General features: G+C 35.4%; 1 protein-coding gene across 4 annotated transcripts in view; it reads right to left on the bottom strand.

Moving 5' to 3' along the window:
* The window catches only part of FMN2 (formin 2), a 426622-nt gene extending 407700 nt beyond the window's left edge, over nucleotides 1-18922 (bottom strand). For all 4 annotated transcript variants that reach the window (XM_031966950.1, XM_031966953.1, XM_031966951.1 and 1 more), the window contains exon 1: nucleotides 16850-18922. In XM_031966950.1, coding sequence (XP_031822810.1) covers nucleotides 16850-18884 — 2035 coding nt within the window. In that variant the 5' untranslated portion in view covers nucleotides 18885-18922. The remainder of the gene's footprint in view (nucleotides 1-16849) is intronic.
* Nucleotides 18923-19209: the final 287 nt, after the last annotated feature.

Genomic DNA, 19209 nt, shown 5'->3' with positions numbered 1-19209 from the left:
GAATTTGGTAATTTAATAGTGAGGGTAGAAAGGAGCTCAGAATGCAGCCTATGTCTTCTCCACCATCTTGGCACTGCCCACTTGTACCATATATCTTTACCAATCTATAATTGTGTTTGCTTAGAATCAAAGTATGATAGCATCATTGTCCTTCAGAAAAACATAGAGTTAATTACAAGTCACCAATTCCAACCACCTCCTTTTATAGAAAAGTAAATACAGAACCAAAGAGGTTAACTAAATTTTCCAGGGTGATATAGTTAGTTAACAGTTTGAGGTAGGAGAAGAGGCTTGAATATAGATTCCAAGTTTAGCACTCTTATCTACAATACTACTGATCTTGTTGGGGGGGGAGGAGTTGTACTATATATCTGGATATATATCTATATATTTGTGTACATACAAACAGATAGATATGTGTAAATACATGCATATATGTTTGTATATAAAGAGATATTGAGATTGAGAGATCAATAGATCAATCAGATAGTTAGCAGAATAGATAGAGGGCTGAGCTTAAATCAGGAAGACTTATCTTCAATGAGTTCAAATCTGGCCTCAGTTTTTCCTGTGTGATCCTGGGCAAGTCACCTAATCCTGTTCAACAGTTTCCTTATCTGGAAAAGAAAATTGCAAACCACTCAAGTATTTTGCCAAGAAAACTCCAAATTATGTGACAAAGAGTCAGAATGATTAAAATGACTCAACAACAACAAAATATTTACCAATCTTTTGCAATTTCCCTTCTATTTATTATGTACCATCTATCTTCATCCTTGAATGCATCTGGGATAATTTTGTTTACTTGTGTCTGCTTTAAATAAACTGATTTTTGTTATCCATAGTTTTTTTTTTAATTTTAAATTTCATTTTATGACGTTACACATTTTTTTTCATCTTCCATTAATTTTTTTTCAAGAGAATTTTTGTTTTGAGCCAAGTGGCTTCCATTTCTCTCCCCTGACAATTAAGTCATATTTGCTAACTAAGATGATTTTTAGGCTATATCTCCAATATATTTTACTTATAAAGTTGATTTTTTAAAAACTCAAATGTAAGACCACGTACTCTCTAAGATTTCATCATCCAAAGTTTAACTTAACAGTTAAATTTGCTAAGAACTTTTGGGATCCTGATTTTATAAAACATGTTAGGTCTCTCTTCCAGCTTTATGAACCTACATGATCTGATAAGCATACCATCCATTTTTTTTATCCATATCATTGTTAAAAATGTGAAACAATAAAATACCAAGAACATATCCCTTGGTTGTATCCATTCTTTTCTATCAGTTCTAGGATTTTGTAGCATATGTCTTACTCTAATTTTTTATCTCTTTGTGAATATATGGTCATATCCTACTAGGTTATAATCTATCCTTCTTTATATTCAAGAACTAAGTGTATCTTTGTACCTACCTATATCTAGTTTAATAAATGTTTGTTGAATAAATTAAGGAATTCAAGTGAACCAGGAAATTTAGTGACTGTTCCTGCTAAGTAGTAAAATTTTTTCATTCTTTGTACTTCAGCTTAAAATATCTGTGATTTCATCAGGATTGATACTCTGATAAATTACTGATAATTTATAGAACTCAATAGATTGACTTTAATAGTTGTGATAGAAAAATGAAAAACGGTACCATACTACCATCAATTTGACAAGTCTCTCTAAGTTTAGCTAGTAAGTATGTCCCTCACATAACAAGTCTATTTACCCATCATCAGTCTTTAAGCTGTTCCAGGTTAGAAGGATCTATCATGTATTGTGCTCTATTGGTATACCTATAAGGAATCTAGAATAATTTTTATAATGTAAAGAATCCTCAGTGTAGAACTTTATTGTTCAGTTGACTACCTTATGTAACTTGAAACAGCAACAATAACAAAACCATCTGGAATGTCACCCAAGCTTTTTTACATTCATAGAAACAAGAAGATTATAAACACCAGAGTTTTCTGAATTCTTTTAAAACACAAGGAATTCATCTTAACAATTAAGTTTAATTGACAATTAAACTTCAGTAGAAAGATGGCAGAATAAGGTTTAGAATACGCCCAAATTCCCTTCCAAACATTAAAAAAATTTAGGAATCACAGTAGGGGGAAAAAATTGGATTAGACATATACAACACAATAATCTATGACTACAGTAATCTAGTATTTGATAAATCCCAAACTCCAATTTTTTGGATAAGAAGTCGTTTTTTTAGAAAAATTGCTGGAAAAACTGGAAAATAATAAGTCAGAATCTTAGTATAGACCTGCATCTCATACCTCATATTACCAAAATAAGTTCAAAATGGGTACCTCATTTGGGCATAAAGAATTTGAAAATGAATAGATGTCCATCAATTGAGGAATGGCTGAATAAGTTGTATATATGAGTTGTGTTATATAAAGGTAATAGAATATTATTGTTTTATAAAAATGATGAACAAGCTGATTTTAGACAGGCCTGGAAAGATTTATATAAGCAGATGCTGAGCTGAACAAGCAGAACCAGGACTACAATGTGCACAATAGCAGCAAGAACGTGTGATGATCAACTGTGAAAGAAAACACAGTTTTCTTTCTCAGCACTTGGTTCTTCTCAATGTTTCAGTTATCTAAGGCATTCCCAATAAACTCTGGATAGAAAATATCATCTACATCTAGAAAGAAAGCTACAGAGATTGAATATAAATTAACACATACTATATTCACTTTTTTCTGTGTTTTTTCTCTCCCATGTTTTTTTTTCTTTTTGTTCTCATTTCTCTCCCAACATGATTCATAAAGAAATGTGTATTAAAATAAAAATTTAATTTAATTTTAAAAAATGGGTACATGATTCACACATAAAGAGTAATACTATAAGCAAATTAAGAGATAATGGAATAGTTTAACTATCAGATTTATGGATAAGGAAAAAATTTAGGGCTAAAGAAGAGATAGAAAGCATCAAAAAATATGGATTACATTCAATTTAAAAGAATTTATATGAACAAAACTAATGGAACAAATATTATAAGGAAAGCAGAAAATTAAGGGAAAATTTTTGCAACTAGCATTTCTAATAAAGTCTTCATTTATTAAACATATAGAGAAGTCAAATTTATTTTAAAATATGCCATTCCCCAAATGTTAAATGTTCAAAGGTTATGAACAGGTAGTTTTCAGATAAAAAAAATCAAAAGTATCTATAGCCATGTGAAAATGGTCTAAATCACTACTGATTAAAGAAATGCAAATTAAAACAACTGTATACCCAATTTATAAATAGTCAAAGGATAAGAACAGACAATTTTCAGATAAAGACATTAAAGCTATCTATAGTCATATGAAGAAATGTTCTAAATCACTATTGATTAGAGAAATGCAAATTAAAACAACTCTGAGGTAGCGCCTCACATATCTCAGATTGAGACAAGATTGATTCTTGTCATCTTATGACAAGAAATAATAATGATAAATGTTGGAGGGGATGTGCTAAAACTGGCATACCAAGGCATTATTGGTGGAATTGTGAAATGGCCTACCATTCTAAAGAGCAATTTGGAACTCTGCCCAAAGAGCTATAAAATTGCATACTCTTTGATCCATCAGTTCCATTAATGGGTCTGTATATCAAAGAAAATGTAAAAGAGGGAAAAGGACCCACATGTGCAAAAAACATTTGTAAGCAGCTCTTTTTTTAATTACAAAGAAATGGAAAATTAGTAGATGCTCATTATTTAAAGAATAGCCAAATAAGTCATGGTATATCAAAATAATGAAATATTATTGTTCTATAAAAAATGATGAGCAAGCTGATTTTAGAAGTCTGAAAATTTATATAAACTGATGCTAAGTGAAACAAGCAGAACAGGAAAACATTGTACATAAAAACAGCCAGATTGTGTGATGATGATCAACGATGACAGACTTGTTCAATGATCCCAACCTCCAAGCAACTTCGGATAGAAAATGCCACTGGCATGAAAACTCTAGAGACTGAATATAAATATATATATATATATATATATATATATAACAAAAAAAAAGGTTTTAATTGGGAAAAATAAATTTAAAAAACACCTCTAAGGTACCACCTTACAACTATCAAATTGGCTAATATGATAGTAAAGGAAAATGATAAATGTTGGAAAAGAGGTGGAAAAATTAGAAAAAATTATTATTGGTAGAGTTATGAACTGATTTAACCATTCTGGAGAACAATTTGGAACTATGCCCAAAGAGCCATAAAGCTGAGTATATCTTTTGATCTAATGATGCCACAATTAGATCTGTACCCCAGATGATAAAAAAGAGCCACATATACAAGAATATTTATAGCAGCTCTTTTTGTGGTGGCAAAGAATTGGAAATTAAGTGAATGCCCAATAATTGAGGAATGGCTAAATAAATTGAGGAATGTAGATATAATGATTTTATAAGAAATAATGAGCAAGCAGATTTCAGAAAAACCTGGAAAGACTCAACGTGAATTGATGCTGAATGAAGTGAGAATCAGTAGAACATTATATGCAGTAATGGCAACATTGTTCCCTGATCATCTATGACACACTCAGCTTTTCTCAGCAATACAATGATCCCAGACTTTCAAAAGACTGGTGACTTAAAATGTCATCTATATCCAGAGAAAGAACTGTGGAATCCAAATGCATATTGAAGCACGTTATTTTTGCTTTCTTCCCTTTTGTTCTGATTCTTTTATAATATGATTAATGTAGAAATATGTTTAACATGATTGTACGTGTATAAACTACATTGGATTGCTTGCTGCCCTGAGGGGGGAGGGAGAAAAATTTACAAAGATGAATGTTGGAAACTATGTTTACATATAATTGGGAAAAATAAAATGCTAGTAAGTGAAAAATAAAGTATGTGGATAAGGGCAGAGGAAACTTACATAATTAGAACTCAAATGCTTTAGGAAGCAAAAACATTATCAGACAAAAAAGATAAACATAAAAACCTAATGAAATGGACTGTGATATAGTTCATAGAATTAATGCCATCATTTTACTGTTTCTATTTTTGTGAGATTCATTTAGATTCAATCACTAATTAAACTGATATAGTCCTCCATCCTTTCAAGATACTAAAGTAATCTTATTACTTAGATAATAAAACAGACATAACTTAAATGACTTGCTCAATTACATGTTATCTAGTGGCAGTACTGGGAATAGATATTTGTTTTTTTTAAATCCTTGGGTCACACATTATAATAGGGCCCTTGATATATTACTTTAAAACAGGATTGAACAGAGTACATACAATCATAAACAGAGATTTACCTCCAATATACAAATATGTGCATGTAAAGTGTTTACATCTCAACCCAAGTATCTTGCAAATGAAATTCCCCTTAAAATTTAGTTGAAATTTGAACCTCTAAAATCTTATTGTCAATAATATTTACCATCATCATTTTTTCCATCTTGTCTATCACCACCTCTTGGTCTAGAAATATTTTTATTCAAGGATATACATAGACTTTATTTCTGGCATGGGCATAGTCAGCTTCATTCATGTCAATAAATAAAAGCAATAAAATTTCAGAATAACACTCTGTATGAAAAATTTAATCTTCTATTATATTCCCTTTAGAGGGATGAGTAACCTTGAAAGGTAGCTCTCTAGATAGTACTTTCTCCAAGATTATTATCCTCTCCTGTCCACTGACACCCCCCCCAAAAAAAAAAAAAAACACCACACACAACAAGTACCAGCTTTCTCCTAATGACTTTACTGTTTTTGCTTGTGGCTCTCAGATTTACACTTTACATGTGTAAAATCTCAGTAACAATGCTCAATTCTTACTCTCTCACTCATCACAGTCACAGTCATCTCTATTTCTATAGAAGAACATTCCTACTCTCTTTCCCCAATGCAACTATCCTAGAACACAATCCTATTATTATCTACCTTGGACAACATTAATAATCTCCAGTAGATCTTCCTGTTAACTGTTTTTCCCCTTTCTCCAACAGATCTTTCATACCTATTGGTATAGTGGGGAAAGGATTGCTCTGGAGTCAGGAAGATGTAAGTTCAAAGTCCCTAGCCTCAGAAACTTACTGGCTCTATGAGCATAGTCAAGTTGCTAAACCTCTTGCTGTTTCCTCAACTAAAAAATGGGGATGAAAATAGCACCTATCTTACATGGTCATTGTGAGGATCAAATGAAATATTTGAAAAGGTGCTTATTACAGTACGCAGAAAACAGTAAGTACTCTGTAAAAGTTCATTCTCTCCTCTTTCTCTTTTGCCTTTGCTCAAAAGCCTTCAGTGGTTTCCAATTAATTGTCTCTTTAGTAAAATATGCCCCCCCTTTATCTAGGCCTTCTATAATCTGACACCACCTATCCTTCTGTCCTTATATCATCTAATTCCCACTTAGATATCCTGTGGTTCTAGATAATCTGGACTGTTCTCTCCATGTTCTAGAATTCCTGAGCACCCTCAACATTCTTCCAGTTCCATGCCTTTGCTTATTCTTTTTTCTAAACTTAGAAAACTCTCCTCCCCCCATTCTTGAATTTCACACCATTCTTTAAAGGAGGACTTAAATGCTTCATGCATAGTGAAACCTTCCTTGATTCTCCTATACTTCAGAATTCACAGAGATGAGAAGATTCTGAGATGAAAGGGTAGATCGGTAAATTTCAAGCTTTCCAGATTTTCCCCACAAACAGAACAAATTTGTGCCTCAAAGCAAAGAAAGACTAGTGAAAAAACAAGAAAACTTGAGGCAGAATGGAGTTCTTCCTGGTGCAACCCAAGAAGATTGGAAGACTAGAGATTAACCCATTTGAAGTGCAAACCCCTTCAGCCTAGATCAAAAGAAACACCAAGTGGAGACCCCTGAGGCTAGCTGGGGTTGTCTGGACATTCAGCAGGAACCACAGAAACTTTTACCTCCTGGACTGCATATGTTGAGATGTGGGTCTGCTTCCTACAAGACTGAGGAAACCTTGACTGAATAGAAACATCAGGCCCAGCTGTGTTGCAGAGAACTGGTCTTGGGCAAGAAGAAACCAGCACATCCCTGCAGAAACAATGGGCCAAGGACTACTGGTTGTGAGCATTTACAGGAGGGTAGAACTTTTGGTTTCAGGTTCCAGATCAGAGGGAAGAGTCGAAGTGACACCAGAGGCACCATGTTCCCATCATACAATTAGAGGTGTTTACACTAATATTACCCATTTAAAAAAATGAACCAGCAAAGAGGAAAGAACCCAAACATAAAAATTTATGGGGGACAGAGAAGACCAGGGTTAATCTTCAGAGGAGAACACAAATAAAAAAAAGTTTCTCCTGCCCCAAAGAATACCATTAAATGGTTTGCTGCCCAGAGAGAATTTATAAAAGAACTCAGAAAAGAATTTAAAAATCAAATAAGAGACATTGAGGAAAAAACTAATAATAATAACAATCAAAGAAAAACAAGATTATGAAAAAAGTTAACCAACTGGAAAAGATAGTCTTAAAGACAAAAAAAAGTTTTTGAAAATTAGAATTGGGTAAGGGGAAGCCAGTGAAGCTGTAAAAGACCAAGAAATAAGAAAACAATATGGAAAATGAAAAAAATAGAACAGAATGTAAAACATCTTATAAGAAAAACAATGGATCTGAAGAATAGATGAAGAAGAGATAATATAAGAATAATTGGAGTACCTAAAAACTGTGCCGAAAAAAAAAAAAAAAAAACCCTTGACAAAATAATGCAAGAAATAATCCAAGACAATCATCCTGAAGTGATAGGTCATGTGGGTAAAGTGGAAACAAACAAAAAAAAAAATTCACCAATCACCACCTCAAAGAGATTCTTTGTTAAAAACACATAGGAGTATTATTTCCTAATTTTCAAACCCCAAGGCCAAAGAGACAAACTTGCAAGAAACAAGAAAAAAAATAATTCAAATATACTGGTGCTACAATTAGCTCCAGTATATTTGGATATCCAAATCCAGTACCTGATTTATCAGCAGCTACAATAAAAGACCACAAGTCCAGGCAATCAAAAAAAAAATTTAAACATGTGCCCCAAAACATCATATTAAGCAAAATTATCTATTAAATTGAATGAAAAAAATGGACATTCCATTTACTTACAGATTTTTGAAACTTTCTTTCAAACAAACCCAAACTCAATAAAAAATTTATTATATGAGTCAACATCAAAGATCAATTTTAAGGAATTTAATATGGACAAATGGTTTGTGTTTCTTACATAGAAATGTATACCATATATTTATGATTGACATCAGCAATTGGGTAGCTCAAAAGAAAGAACAGGGCAGATTTAAGGTAAAATATCAATTATGTTATGTAATAGATACAGAAGGAGGAGGAAGGCTCATAGTTCTGAAAATCTACTTACATCAGGAATGGATTGAATAGGCAACATTACGTATACTATGAAGGATATAGCACCTTCCAAAATAAAGGGGGTGGGATGGATGGAGAGGGGGAAAAGACAAGGGAGAGATTCATGGGTGGGAAGAGGTTATGTAATAGCAAAACAAGGTAAGGAGCAGAATTAAAGAAAAGAGTTAGCAGGGATAGGAAAGATATGTGTGTATGCATATATCAGTATATATACATAAATATATCTTTACTTAACTATAACTTCTTTGGGGGAAGTGGAAGGGAGGAAAAAGAATAAAGTTTTAAAAAAAATAGTGTGCAGTGAAGAACAAACAAATAGCCTACAAGAAAGTAGAGAACAAAGAGACACTCATGAATATAATTTCTTCACTATTATGTATAGCATAGCACGTTCTGTTTTGTCTTATTTTGTTGTGTTTTTCTTTTTTCTGTTCTTTTTTAAATAAATTAAATAAAGGATTCATATAACATGTTTCAACACTTTACTTAGCATTTTATATCATGTATTAATACTGCATGTATATATTTTGTGTGGCAGCTAGGTGGCATAATAGAGTATCAAGATTGCAGTCAGGAAGATTCATTTTCCTGGGTTCAGATCTAGTCTTAGATATTTACTAGCTGGGTGACCCTGGAATAAATCACTTATTCCTATTTGCCCCAGTTTCCCATTTATAAGATGAACTAGAGAAGGAAATGACAAATCACTTCAGGATCTTTGCCTGAAATCCCAAAATGCATCAGAAAGAATTGGACACCACTGAAGAAAAACAATGACAAGTGTATTCATATGAAGATAATATTAAAAGCTCTCTGAAGATAACACAATTAACTAATCAATACACAGATATTTATTGAATGTGTTCTATGTATAAGCAGTATGGAGGAAAATGAAGAAATATGTAATATCTGTTCCTGAGGAACATTATCATTTGTATGGGAAGAAGATGTCCAAATACTGGAAAGCTAAACATTAGTAATCATTTAAGAAGGAATGGCATGGACAAAGATGCAGAAATTGTAATATTCACAGAATGTTTAGGGAATGATAAATAGATAAATTTGTGGAGTGGAGATTGTGGAGGACATGGAAAGGAGAGGTGATGGATGATCTGACTGTGTTGTGAAGAGCCTTTTATTCTGAGCAAAAGAGTTTAGATTTTGTGCATAACAAGTGAGGAACCAGTAAAAGATACTGAGAAAATTAAAAAAAAATGGTGAGGCAGGATTTTTGCAAAACTAACTCCATCTATTTATGGGATTGATGATGCACCAGAAAAGGAAAAGTAAAATTGTTGAAAACTTTTAGCACTTTGGAGGTCAATCAATAAATATTTAAGTGTTTACAATGTACTAGGCTGCTAAGTGTGAGAGATACAAATAAGAAGATAGTCTCAGAACTCTAAGAACTCATAATGTAAAGCAGGAAGATAACACAAAAGGGCATTTCAAAAAATGAAGGAGGAGGAAATCATGGAGATGAGGAGGAATGCAGCTAGGGGAGAATTAAAGAGATGGCTGGCCTGCGTGCCCTCCTTAGATGGTGATTTTAGATTTATTGCTCTGCCTTCCAATCAGAGGAGAAGAGGATACTAATGAAATATGAGTACCAAGGCTGAATTGTCTCACTGCATGATGAGGATCCTGATGATGAAGATCCTGGGGGCATGATACAAAACTCCAAAGGAGTGTAGCCAGTTGGAAAATGAAAAAAATAGCTGGCCTGGGTGTCCTAGTTAAGTGATAAGGACATGAAATAGGCAGCTGTCTTCATTCTGTACTATCTGATAGTTGAAATGACTTTTATTTGGAGTGACTGAAAATGACATAATTAATTGTTAGAACTGCTCTGGCTCTCTAGTAAAATACCTGTGCTTGCTTTTTGTTGTTGCTGTCATTGAGTCATTTCAATTACATCTGACTCTTCATGACCCCATTTGTGGTTTTATTGGTAAAAAATATTGGAGTGGTTTCCCTATTTCCTTCTCCAACTCATTTTTCAGATGAGGAAATGGAGGCAAACAAGATTAAGTGATTTGCCCAGGGTCACATAGCTAATAAATGTCTAAAGCTGATTTTGAACTCATAAGGAGTCTTCCTGACTCCAGATCCAGTATTCTATCCACTGTATCACTTAATGTTGTTTTTTTATATACATAAATAAGAAAAGAGCTTTTCAAATCTGAGAGTTTTTGTAGTACAAATTCATTTTGATTTAATAAGTATTAAATATCTAGTGTATGGCTAGCACTTGACAAAAGCAGAAAAATGTCAACACAATATCACCTGTGGAAAAAATCTCAAACTAATGTGGAGTAAATACCACTTCTGCCTGGAGTCAGCAGAACTGGCTTTGAAAGTAGGCTCTCATATTTATTACTAATATTATTCAAGGCAAGGTAGATTGCCTCTATAAGCCTTAAGTTCTTTTTTTAATAAGCTAAGTGTTTGGAGCATAAAATGATTACTAAATTATTCCTTACTTTCAAAATCTATCTATATTTCACATAAAAAAATGATTGAATCAATATCCACACAAAACCCTAAGCTAGAGTAACTATTATAAGCATCACCCACTAGTGTAATTCCACCACCTCTTTCAGGAACATTATATAGCATTATAGATCTGAAAGCACCTGTTAGGTTTCAAATACATTTGGCATCTGTTCATCTGCTCAAATGCACTAAAAACTAGACCAGTCATCAGCTCAAAAAGTAGTCATTAAAAGTCATCACTAAAAGGTATGTGGGCTGCTTGACTGCCATCCAGACCCACATTCAGCACACTGGAGACCTACAGAAGGGGGAAGGGACTGGAAGTAGATTTTTCTGACCAAAGCAAAAATGCTTTAATAGTATTTCTTCTAGTACTTGCTAATGATTTCACTTGCTACAATCACCAAATCCCTGTTGGATACAGAAGGATCCTATAGTGTTGGTATCATGGGCAAGGAAAGCAGATTTTTGCTGGTTATATTGAAAATTTTGCATATATATCATGACTATTCAAACTTGATTAGAACATGGACTGTATCACCTACTCAGTGACCTATATAACTAACAAGAATTGTACTCTCAATTCCCAAAACCAGAGACTAAATCTTTGTCCTTACTGTGAGAACCCTTCAGTTATTATCTTTTTATTATGTTGTTGCACTAAGCTTCCTGTGGTTGATTATACTTCTAAAATTTAGCAAAATAATTTATATTTTTATTTATTTTCTATTCTATATTCTACCATTAGCCACTATCATCTTTGCTGCCCCCTAAAGAAAAAGATTCCAATTTCTTTTTTTTTTTTTAAATCAACCTATTGAAGATAAAAAAGTAGATTTTTAAAAAATCATTATATACTTAATTCTAACCTCCAGCATAAATGAAACTATACCCTGTAACTATGTAAAGGAATATTGACATGCAAAGCAAATTGTTTTATTTTTGTTAGTGCTGAAAATGTACTGATTTTATGACATTTTCAGAATCTTCTTTACCTTTAGGACAGGACATGGCGACATTGTACATGAGAGAATCAAAGAACAGCGAACTTCCAGGAGCCCTAAATATCATTTATTCCAATTCCACATTTTAAAGAGATGAAAACTAATGGCCAGAGAAATATAATTGTTTGCCCTAAAATATATTGCTAGTTAATGATTGAACTAGAATTCAAACCCAAGTCCTTAATAAACAAGTGCTATGTTCTTTTCATTTTGATACTAATATTAGTCAGCCAACTAGACAGACACGGTCAAGATAGTTGAAGTTTTTTTCCCCTTAAGTCAGTTCTCATTATATCTCATCCAGGTAGTAAATACAGTAGCCACTTGTGAACCTGATCTTACTTCTGCATGGCATAGAAGCTTTTACCTGCTTTCATTCTGACATGGGCAGTTTTACCTACTTCTTCCTCCTTAGACAGTCTGGTGGCTCTTTTTCCCTCAGGCCTTACTATATTTGTATCAAATTTTGTATGGACATCCCATATGCATAGCTCAGTGAATCTAAGAACTTCTGAAGTCAAGTGATTTACCAGCCTCAATGCCCAAAGCAGGAAGGGACCACAAGTATTATGTGGCAGAAATAGATTGTTAAAAAGGGCTAAATAATCAAAGTTCACATCCACTAAATTCCCTGAATTTTACTTGTAAGAGTATCTTTACTCTTATTCCATATGCAATTCCAAGAAGTTCTGTTAAGCACAAAACTCATTTCATAAATTTCTAAGTAATAGCTGAATGAACGATGGAAAAGGAGATAAAAAAAATAAACAAAAGAAAAAACACTGTAAACCAGATACAAAAATCTCCACAAATGGCAATCTTAGTCCATATTCTATAGGAACAAAGAGCCCAACACAGATCAAAAGAGGAGCATGCTCATAATAATGACCTGGAGTCATCAAGCAAAGGTAAAGCTGAGTTCAGGATGTTCCTACGATAAAGAAATCTAGAAAGAGAATATTTCTGGAAGTTTTCCATCAAGAATTATGCATGTAAAAACCCTCTTTGGGGATTTTAAAGTAAAAGCTTTAAAAGGTAAGCATCAGTAACCTAGAAAGTATGGCAAAAGATACCTCATTCCCAGATGGCTCTGGATATATGATACTTTGTGGGATATGCTTTATATGTAGTATATCAATGAAATCTCTCAATTTTCCATATCCAAAACAAAACAAACCATAACAACTTTCTATAACATACACAAAAGCAGGTTACTATGAACTTTCTCCTAATGTTCTCTATTCAGTACAAAGAAAATAAAATCTATTCCTTTATGTAGAACTGAGGTTCAAAATAAGATGTCTATGGAAGCTCATAGATAAAATATTCACCTTGCTTTCTAAGGCGGCTGGCCGTGAATTGATCCAAATGCACATACCACAAGGGCTAGAGAAAAATCGCCCCAGGATATAGGAAGTGCACTCTTGGCCTCTGGATATTTCAGGGACAGTTATAACAAGGTAAACTGTGGGAAGGAACCAGAAGCAAAGCCTAAATAATGAGCAAATGGTCATTACTTGCAATTAAAAGACCCCTGGGTAAAGTCTGGATACACAGTGTTATCCCATGGAAGATTTTTAAAGAGAGAAAGAAATATAATAAATGATAACCAAGTAAAAATGTTGAGAACAAAATAATGAAATAGTATATTTTTTAAAAGAAAAAAGCTATGGAAAACAAAAATGGCAATTTTTTTTTTAAACTACAGTGGTTAAAAGGTAACTGTCTACATACATACATAGAGGTTGTCTTACAAAGTAGATAGAGTATTAGACTTCAAATAAAGAAAACCTGGATTCAACCAGATTTCTGTCACTATAAAGTTTTGTGACCCCATGCAAGTCATGATCTCTTTATCTTAAGCAGCAGCCTGTAGGTCAACTCCTACATCATAGTCAAGTTACAGTTTGCCTTTGTAGTGAGACTTTCAATGCTTGGGGTTCTCCATACTGACAAAAATCCCAGATTCTTTGTGCAATTGCATATATGTATATGTGTGTATGTGTATGTGTATATGTACATACACAGGTTTTACACATATTGTTACATATTTTTATTAGTTGAAGAAAATATGGCAAAGACCAAGCAATCAAGACTATTTTGAAAACAACGTATATCATAACCATATACCATGTCCCCAATGTTTTCATTGCAAGACAAAACAAAAGAGTCAAAATTTTCTAAGCCTAATCATGTTCATGAAGATGATATACTGCTCTGGCTACTTCTGATACTAACTAGTCATTTGTTTCAAAGTCCCAAAATTCAAATAAAATCTCAACTGCTAAAAGAGAATTGAAGAAAATGTATCTTTAAAAGCTAATATGATATAATGCATTGAGGTTTGCAGAACACTCTACATATGCTTTTTCATATGATTCTCACAACAACGTTGTAAGGTAGATGCTATCATTCATACATTTTACCAGTGAAATTTGCCCAACTTTTGCAAAGTCTTATCAGGGGTAGAGTAAGACAGGATGAACACATTAGGAAATATAAATGATGCAAGAACAAAAATAATCATCAAATGTTTTTAAAAAAGAGACCAATTTATCACTAATAAATCCAGTAATGTGAATGTGAGTATGTGTATGTGTGTGAGTGTGTGTAATAGATAACACTAACTCAAATAATTCCCAAGTCTTTGTAACTATAGAGATAGTCATCACTGTTTTCAGTGACTTAACCAGTGTTAACACAGAGAAGATTTGTCTTTCAACTTTTATATTGCATTGTAAAAATATGGTATTACAGATGTGTGGTTCACTATTTGATTTTTCAGCAATAAGACTTTCAAGTATTTACATGAAATTCACAAAGACTAAAAAATGAATGAGACTTGGGACAGTTAGGTGGCACAGTGGATAGAGTGTAGCCTTGAAGTCAAGAGGATCTGAGTTCAAATCTGACCTCAGACATTTAACACTTCCTATCTGTGTGACCCTGGACAAGTCACTTAACCTCAATTGCCTCAGCAAAAAAAAAAAAAGTGAAATGAATGAGACTTTAATTTCTTTAACCCTTTTTATACTATTACAATTAAATTTTATAAAAAATTGAAAAATTCCAAATTTATTAATATTTTCTTAAATAACTTGTGTTAAGAAATTAATAGAGCAAACTGAGAAAGGGAATCATATGAACAAATAGAATATGCTATTCTTAACTGCAAAATGTTTAGTCTTTATTCTCTCTACTAATACTGATTATAACCTATAATTTATTAGATAGATCCCAAGGAGATGTCTAACTCACTGGGAAGTTAAGTAACTTGCTTACAGTCACATACTAAGTGTCAGACTGGATCTGAACTCATCTTTCTGACCCTGAGTATGGCATTCCATCTGCCACTCCATGACATCTCTCATGTTTCCTTATAATCACAAGAACAATAATATAAATAATGAGTAAAATTTAAGCAATGGAAGCAAGTTATTCAAATCTATACCTTTGGATTACTCATCAGAGGTATCAGAGAAAAGAATAACAGGAAGCTTTCCTCATACAAATTATTTCAGCATGCACAAACATTTATTTTAAAATTTTACTTTCATTGGGTTACCTCCTTAGATTGAATTTTCAAACTTCCTGTCTCCCCCACTCCCTCCACTATGAATGACTATTTATTAATTTACTTTCCATTCATTAGTTATAAGGGAACTTCACAAAGGTATACATGTGTCTGTCTGACAATTTACTAAAAAATTCTGAAAGTAAGGTTTCAGGACCTAAAACCTCTGATTTAAGTATATAGAAGATAATTCACTTAATTGGCTCAACATTTATTGTAATACATACACGCATATCACTGTTAGAAGATCAATGTATCTGTAAAAAATAAAAAAAAAAAAGAGCTCCAAAAAGAATAGCCAAGTACTTCAGTGTGTTTTGACATGCACTTTAGGGTACATTCTATATTGACTTATCCATAAAACCAATTATACTGATTATTCTTTTTGGAATTGATATATTTGTATCAATACATTATAAAAATTCTATTTAAATGTTCTGGAGGAGCAAATTCCTGTAAGACTGAGGCTGCCATAAAAAGGAGATTAACTGGAATGATCATGGAGAGCATATGATTATTATGGGCCAAAGAAATATATGAAGGCATCACAGAGCTGGATCTAGAAAGATACTTAGAATTTAGAGAGGAGAGGAAGGAAAACAGGGAAAAGTATATCAAGTAAGAAAGAATGGTATGATAAAGCTGTAGAAGTAGGAAAGTTATTTTGAACAGAGTTCAACTTCAGAGAATTACAAAAAAAAAAAAATGAAACTAAAGGATGTTTTATGTCCCTATGTTAGCTATTAGTTTTTTGATGTAATCTTTATAAAATGTGTCTTTCAGCCATTCAAGTTCATCATTTTTCTCTGTCACTGAAGAGAACATGATAGGAAGAAAAGTGAGTATCCTTGCAATGGCTAATTTTGATCATATGTGTGACAGGACTAATTTTCTTCCTCTCAATTATTGAAGTAAATTCAATTCAGTAAAGATTTATTAAGTCCCTACTATGTACATCACTGTAATAGTTTTTGAAGAAGGGAAAAAAATGGCAATTCTTACCCTCAAGAAGATTATAATCAGATGGAAAGGGAAGACACATAAACCTACAAAAATAAATACATAATGTGGAGCATAATATAAATAGGTGCAACACAGTTAATCAAAGTGCTCTATTTAGAAGAGGAGGAAATGAGAGTAAGAGATTGGGAAAATATGCAATCTGTCAAATACATTCAAGATCATGTGATATTACTGACCAAGGAGGGCATAAGAAGACTTCACCTACTGGTTGGAATGAAGACAGCAGGAAGAATTAAAAAAAAAAATCACCAAAAATTTAGCATAGTTTTTTTTTTTTTTTAAGTGGGATAAGAGGAGAAAATGATTTGGATGGCAGTACTAGGGCCTCAAGAAACAGTGGAAGCCTGTGAAAAAGGTAGAAGCTAACTCACCTGTGAATACATTCTGGAAACCCTCTGTGGCAGCCTGCACTCCTGAGGACTTTCTGGACAGAGTTGGGGGGATTCCATCAGCTCCTTCCTGGGCTGCCCCACATTCAAGCAAGTCTGCTGAGCCACCTGCCCTGGGCTCTCTCCTCTCCACCTCCTCTGTCCAGTCAGCAGAGCGGCTCAGTCCCCCAATCAGGCTGCTGCTGCCTGTCTTTTGCTTCTTGACCTGGGCATCAGTAGAGGCCAAGGCAGCCTTCTGACTCCGGCTCAAAGAAGGCTCCAGCCTTCTCACAAAACGGGGGCTTTGGCTAGGGGACTGAGAAGGTGAGTGGTTGGGTGAACTAAGTTGTCGAGTGGTGGTCTTGATGTAACAAGGATTAATTAGTGGGTAAGGCTTGAAGCAGCGGGGACTAGGGACAGGACTGTCCATTTGGGTAGGTGTTAGACATACCCCTGACACTTCAGCCTCCTCCTCTCCTATCTCAGAGGGAGTCTCCTGGGTGCCTTTGTCCCAGTCCTCCCCAGGAGAACCCCTGGGAGCATCCTCAAATGCATCATCTTCATCATCATCATCTGTGTCTCCTGCTCCCCCAGCAGATGGTACAGTTGCAGTATCCCCCTGCCCTGATTCTGGGAAGGGAAAGGCAGTAGAGAGAGAGTCTGTAGCTGATGGCAAAGTAGCCACAGGGGTAGTTACCTCCCAATCCACACCACTAGGGGGTGATGGCTTTTCCTGCATTGGAAGCTCAGGGGCCAAATTGTCTGGGAGGTCAGAGAGGGCAGATAAAGCTTGCTCTGTGTCTGGACTCCCTGGTGCTTCCCCTGCCTTACTGACAGGCCCCAGTAGAAAATGGTCCAGGCCAAGGAAGGCTCCCGGTTGAAGAGGAGCAGAGCCCAGGGGCACTGAAATGTCCCCGGAGCTGACCATACCACCCTGGTGCTGCTGCTGCTGTTGCTGTTGCTGCTGCTGCTGGAGCCGAATTGCTTGCTGAATGTCTGAGAGCAAGTCCTCCTGCTCTGTGGCCGAATGAAAGCTATAGATGTCTGTGTCTGAGCCTGAACTGGTCCTTTGTCCATCTTGCGTCCCAGGGGCTGCTTCCAAATCCCCTTCTATGGCAGATTGAACCCCGATTCCTGCAGGCCCTACTGCACTTGGACAGCTGACTTCAAAAGGGTCTGCGCCCTCTGTATCTGACAGACCCACTTCATCAGCAGACAGGCTGAGATCAGGGGTCTTGGTGACCAAGGAGTGAGCGCTGTCCAGCTCCCCTGTTTGCAGGGCCTGGGAGTCCAGCACATCTTCCCGTGAACCAACGCTCCCCTTTCCCTTAGATAGGTTTTTCCTGATCCGCAGGTTGTAAAAAACCGAGGCTCTGGAGTCTGACTTGCTCTTCTTCTTGCCAGGCTCTCCAGTGCCACCTCCCCCTCCTCCCTTTCCATGTTTGCCCAGAGCCTTCTTGCCTCCGCTCCCCTTCTTGGTTCCTTCAGCATCCCTGGGCCCAACAGCATCCTCCCCACCACCGCTACCACCTCCCCCTCCTTCAAGGGAGGCATCACCTGCGCTCCTCTTCAGTTTGCCATCCTGGTTCCCCATGTTGCAATCCCGCTGCAATGCCGCCCTGCCTACAGTCAGGCCATCCCACAGATTTTCATTCCCCGGCTGGGTCTGGGGGAGACTCCCGGGGAAGCCAGGCCGATGTGCAAACTGCCCAGCAGGAAAGGAAATGCGCTCTTGTTTGGCCCCTCTTCCATCTGCCGGAGCCGCTGCTTTGCATAATGAGAGGCGGCTCCTGCTGCTGTGGCTGCTGCTGCTGCTGCAGCTTGGACTAGGATGGGCTCGAACATGCTCAGTGCAGCACTCCCCGCCGCAGACAGCTCCTTCCAATGGCTGCTCCTGACGCAGCTGCTGCTTAGGCTGCGCTCTGGGTGGCTCGCCACCACCCCCTTTTCCTCTCTTTTGCCCCGCTAGGAAAGGGAGCTCAACTAAGGTTGTCTGCATCCCAGGGATTTTCACCTTCAATTTATGAATCGGATTCATTATCTCTGCTGAAAGATCCTATGTCAAAATATCAAAGTCCAAAGACCTGTCAGAAAAAAGAAAAAAAAAAAGGAAAAGAAAAAGGAAAGTTAAAAACAAAAAGTTTAGAGGAAGAATTGGGGGGTGGGGGGAGAATGCCTCCTTCAGGGAGAGACAAACTGAAATTTGTATGAAGCACAAAGTTACTGCCACTTAGGTCCTTTCCCCCTCAAGGCTAGATCTGCTGCCTTTAGAAAACATGAACATCTATAATTTTTTTTTGAATGAATGTAGTGTCTTTAATAATTGAGTATCTAGTTGAACATATGGCTAAGAAACTACACTT

Source organism: Sarcophilus harrisii, chromosome 4, assembly GCF_902635505.1.
Source record: "Sarcophilus harrisii chromosome 4, mSarHar1.11, whole genome shotgun sequence".
Classification (NCBI taxonomy): Eukaryota; Metazoa; Chordata; class Mammalia; order Dasyuromorphia; family Dasyuridae; genus Sarcophilus; species Sarcophilus harrisii.
Note: the sequence above shows the minus strand (reverse complement) of the source record. Positions and strands in the feature narration are given on the sequence as shown.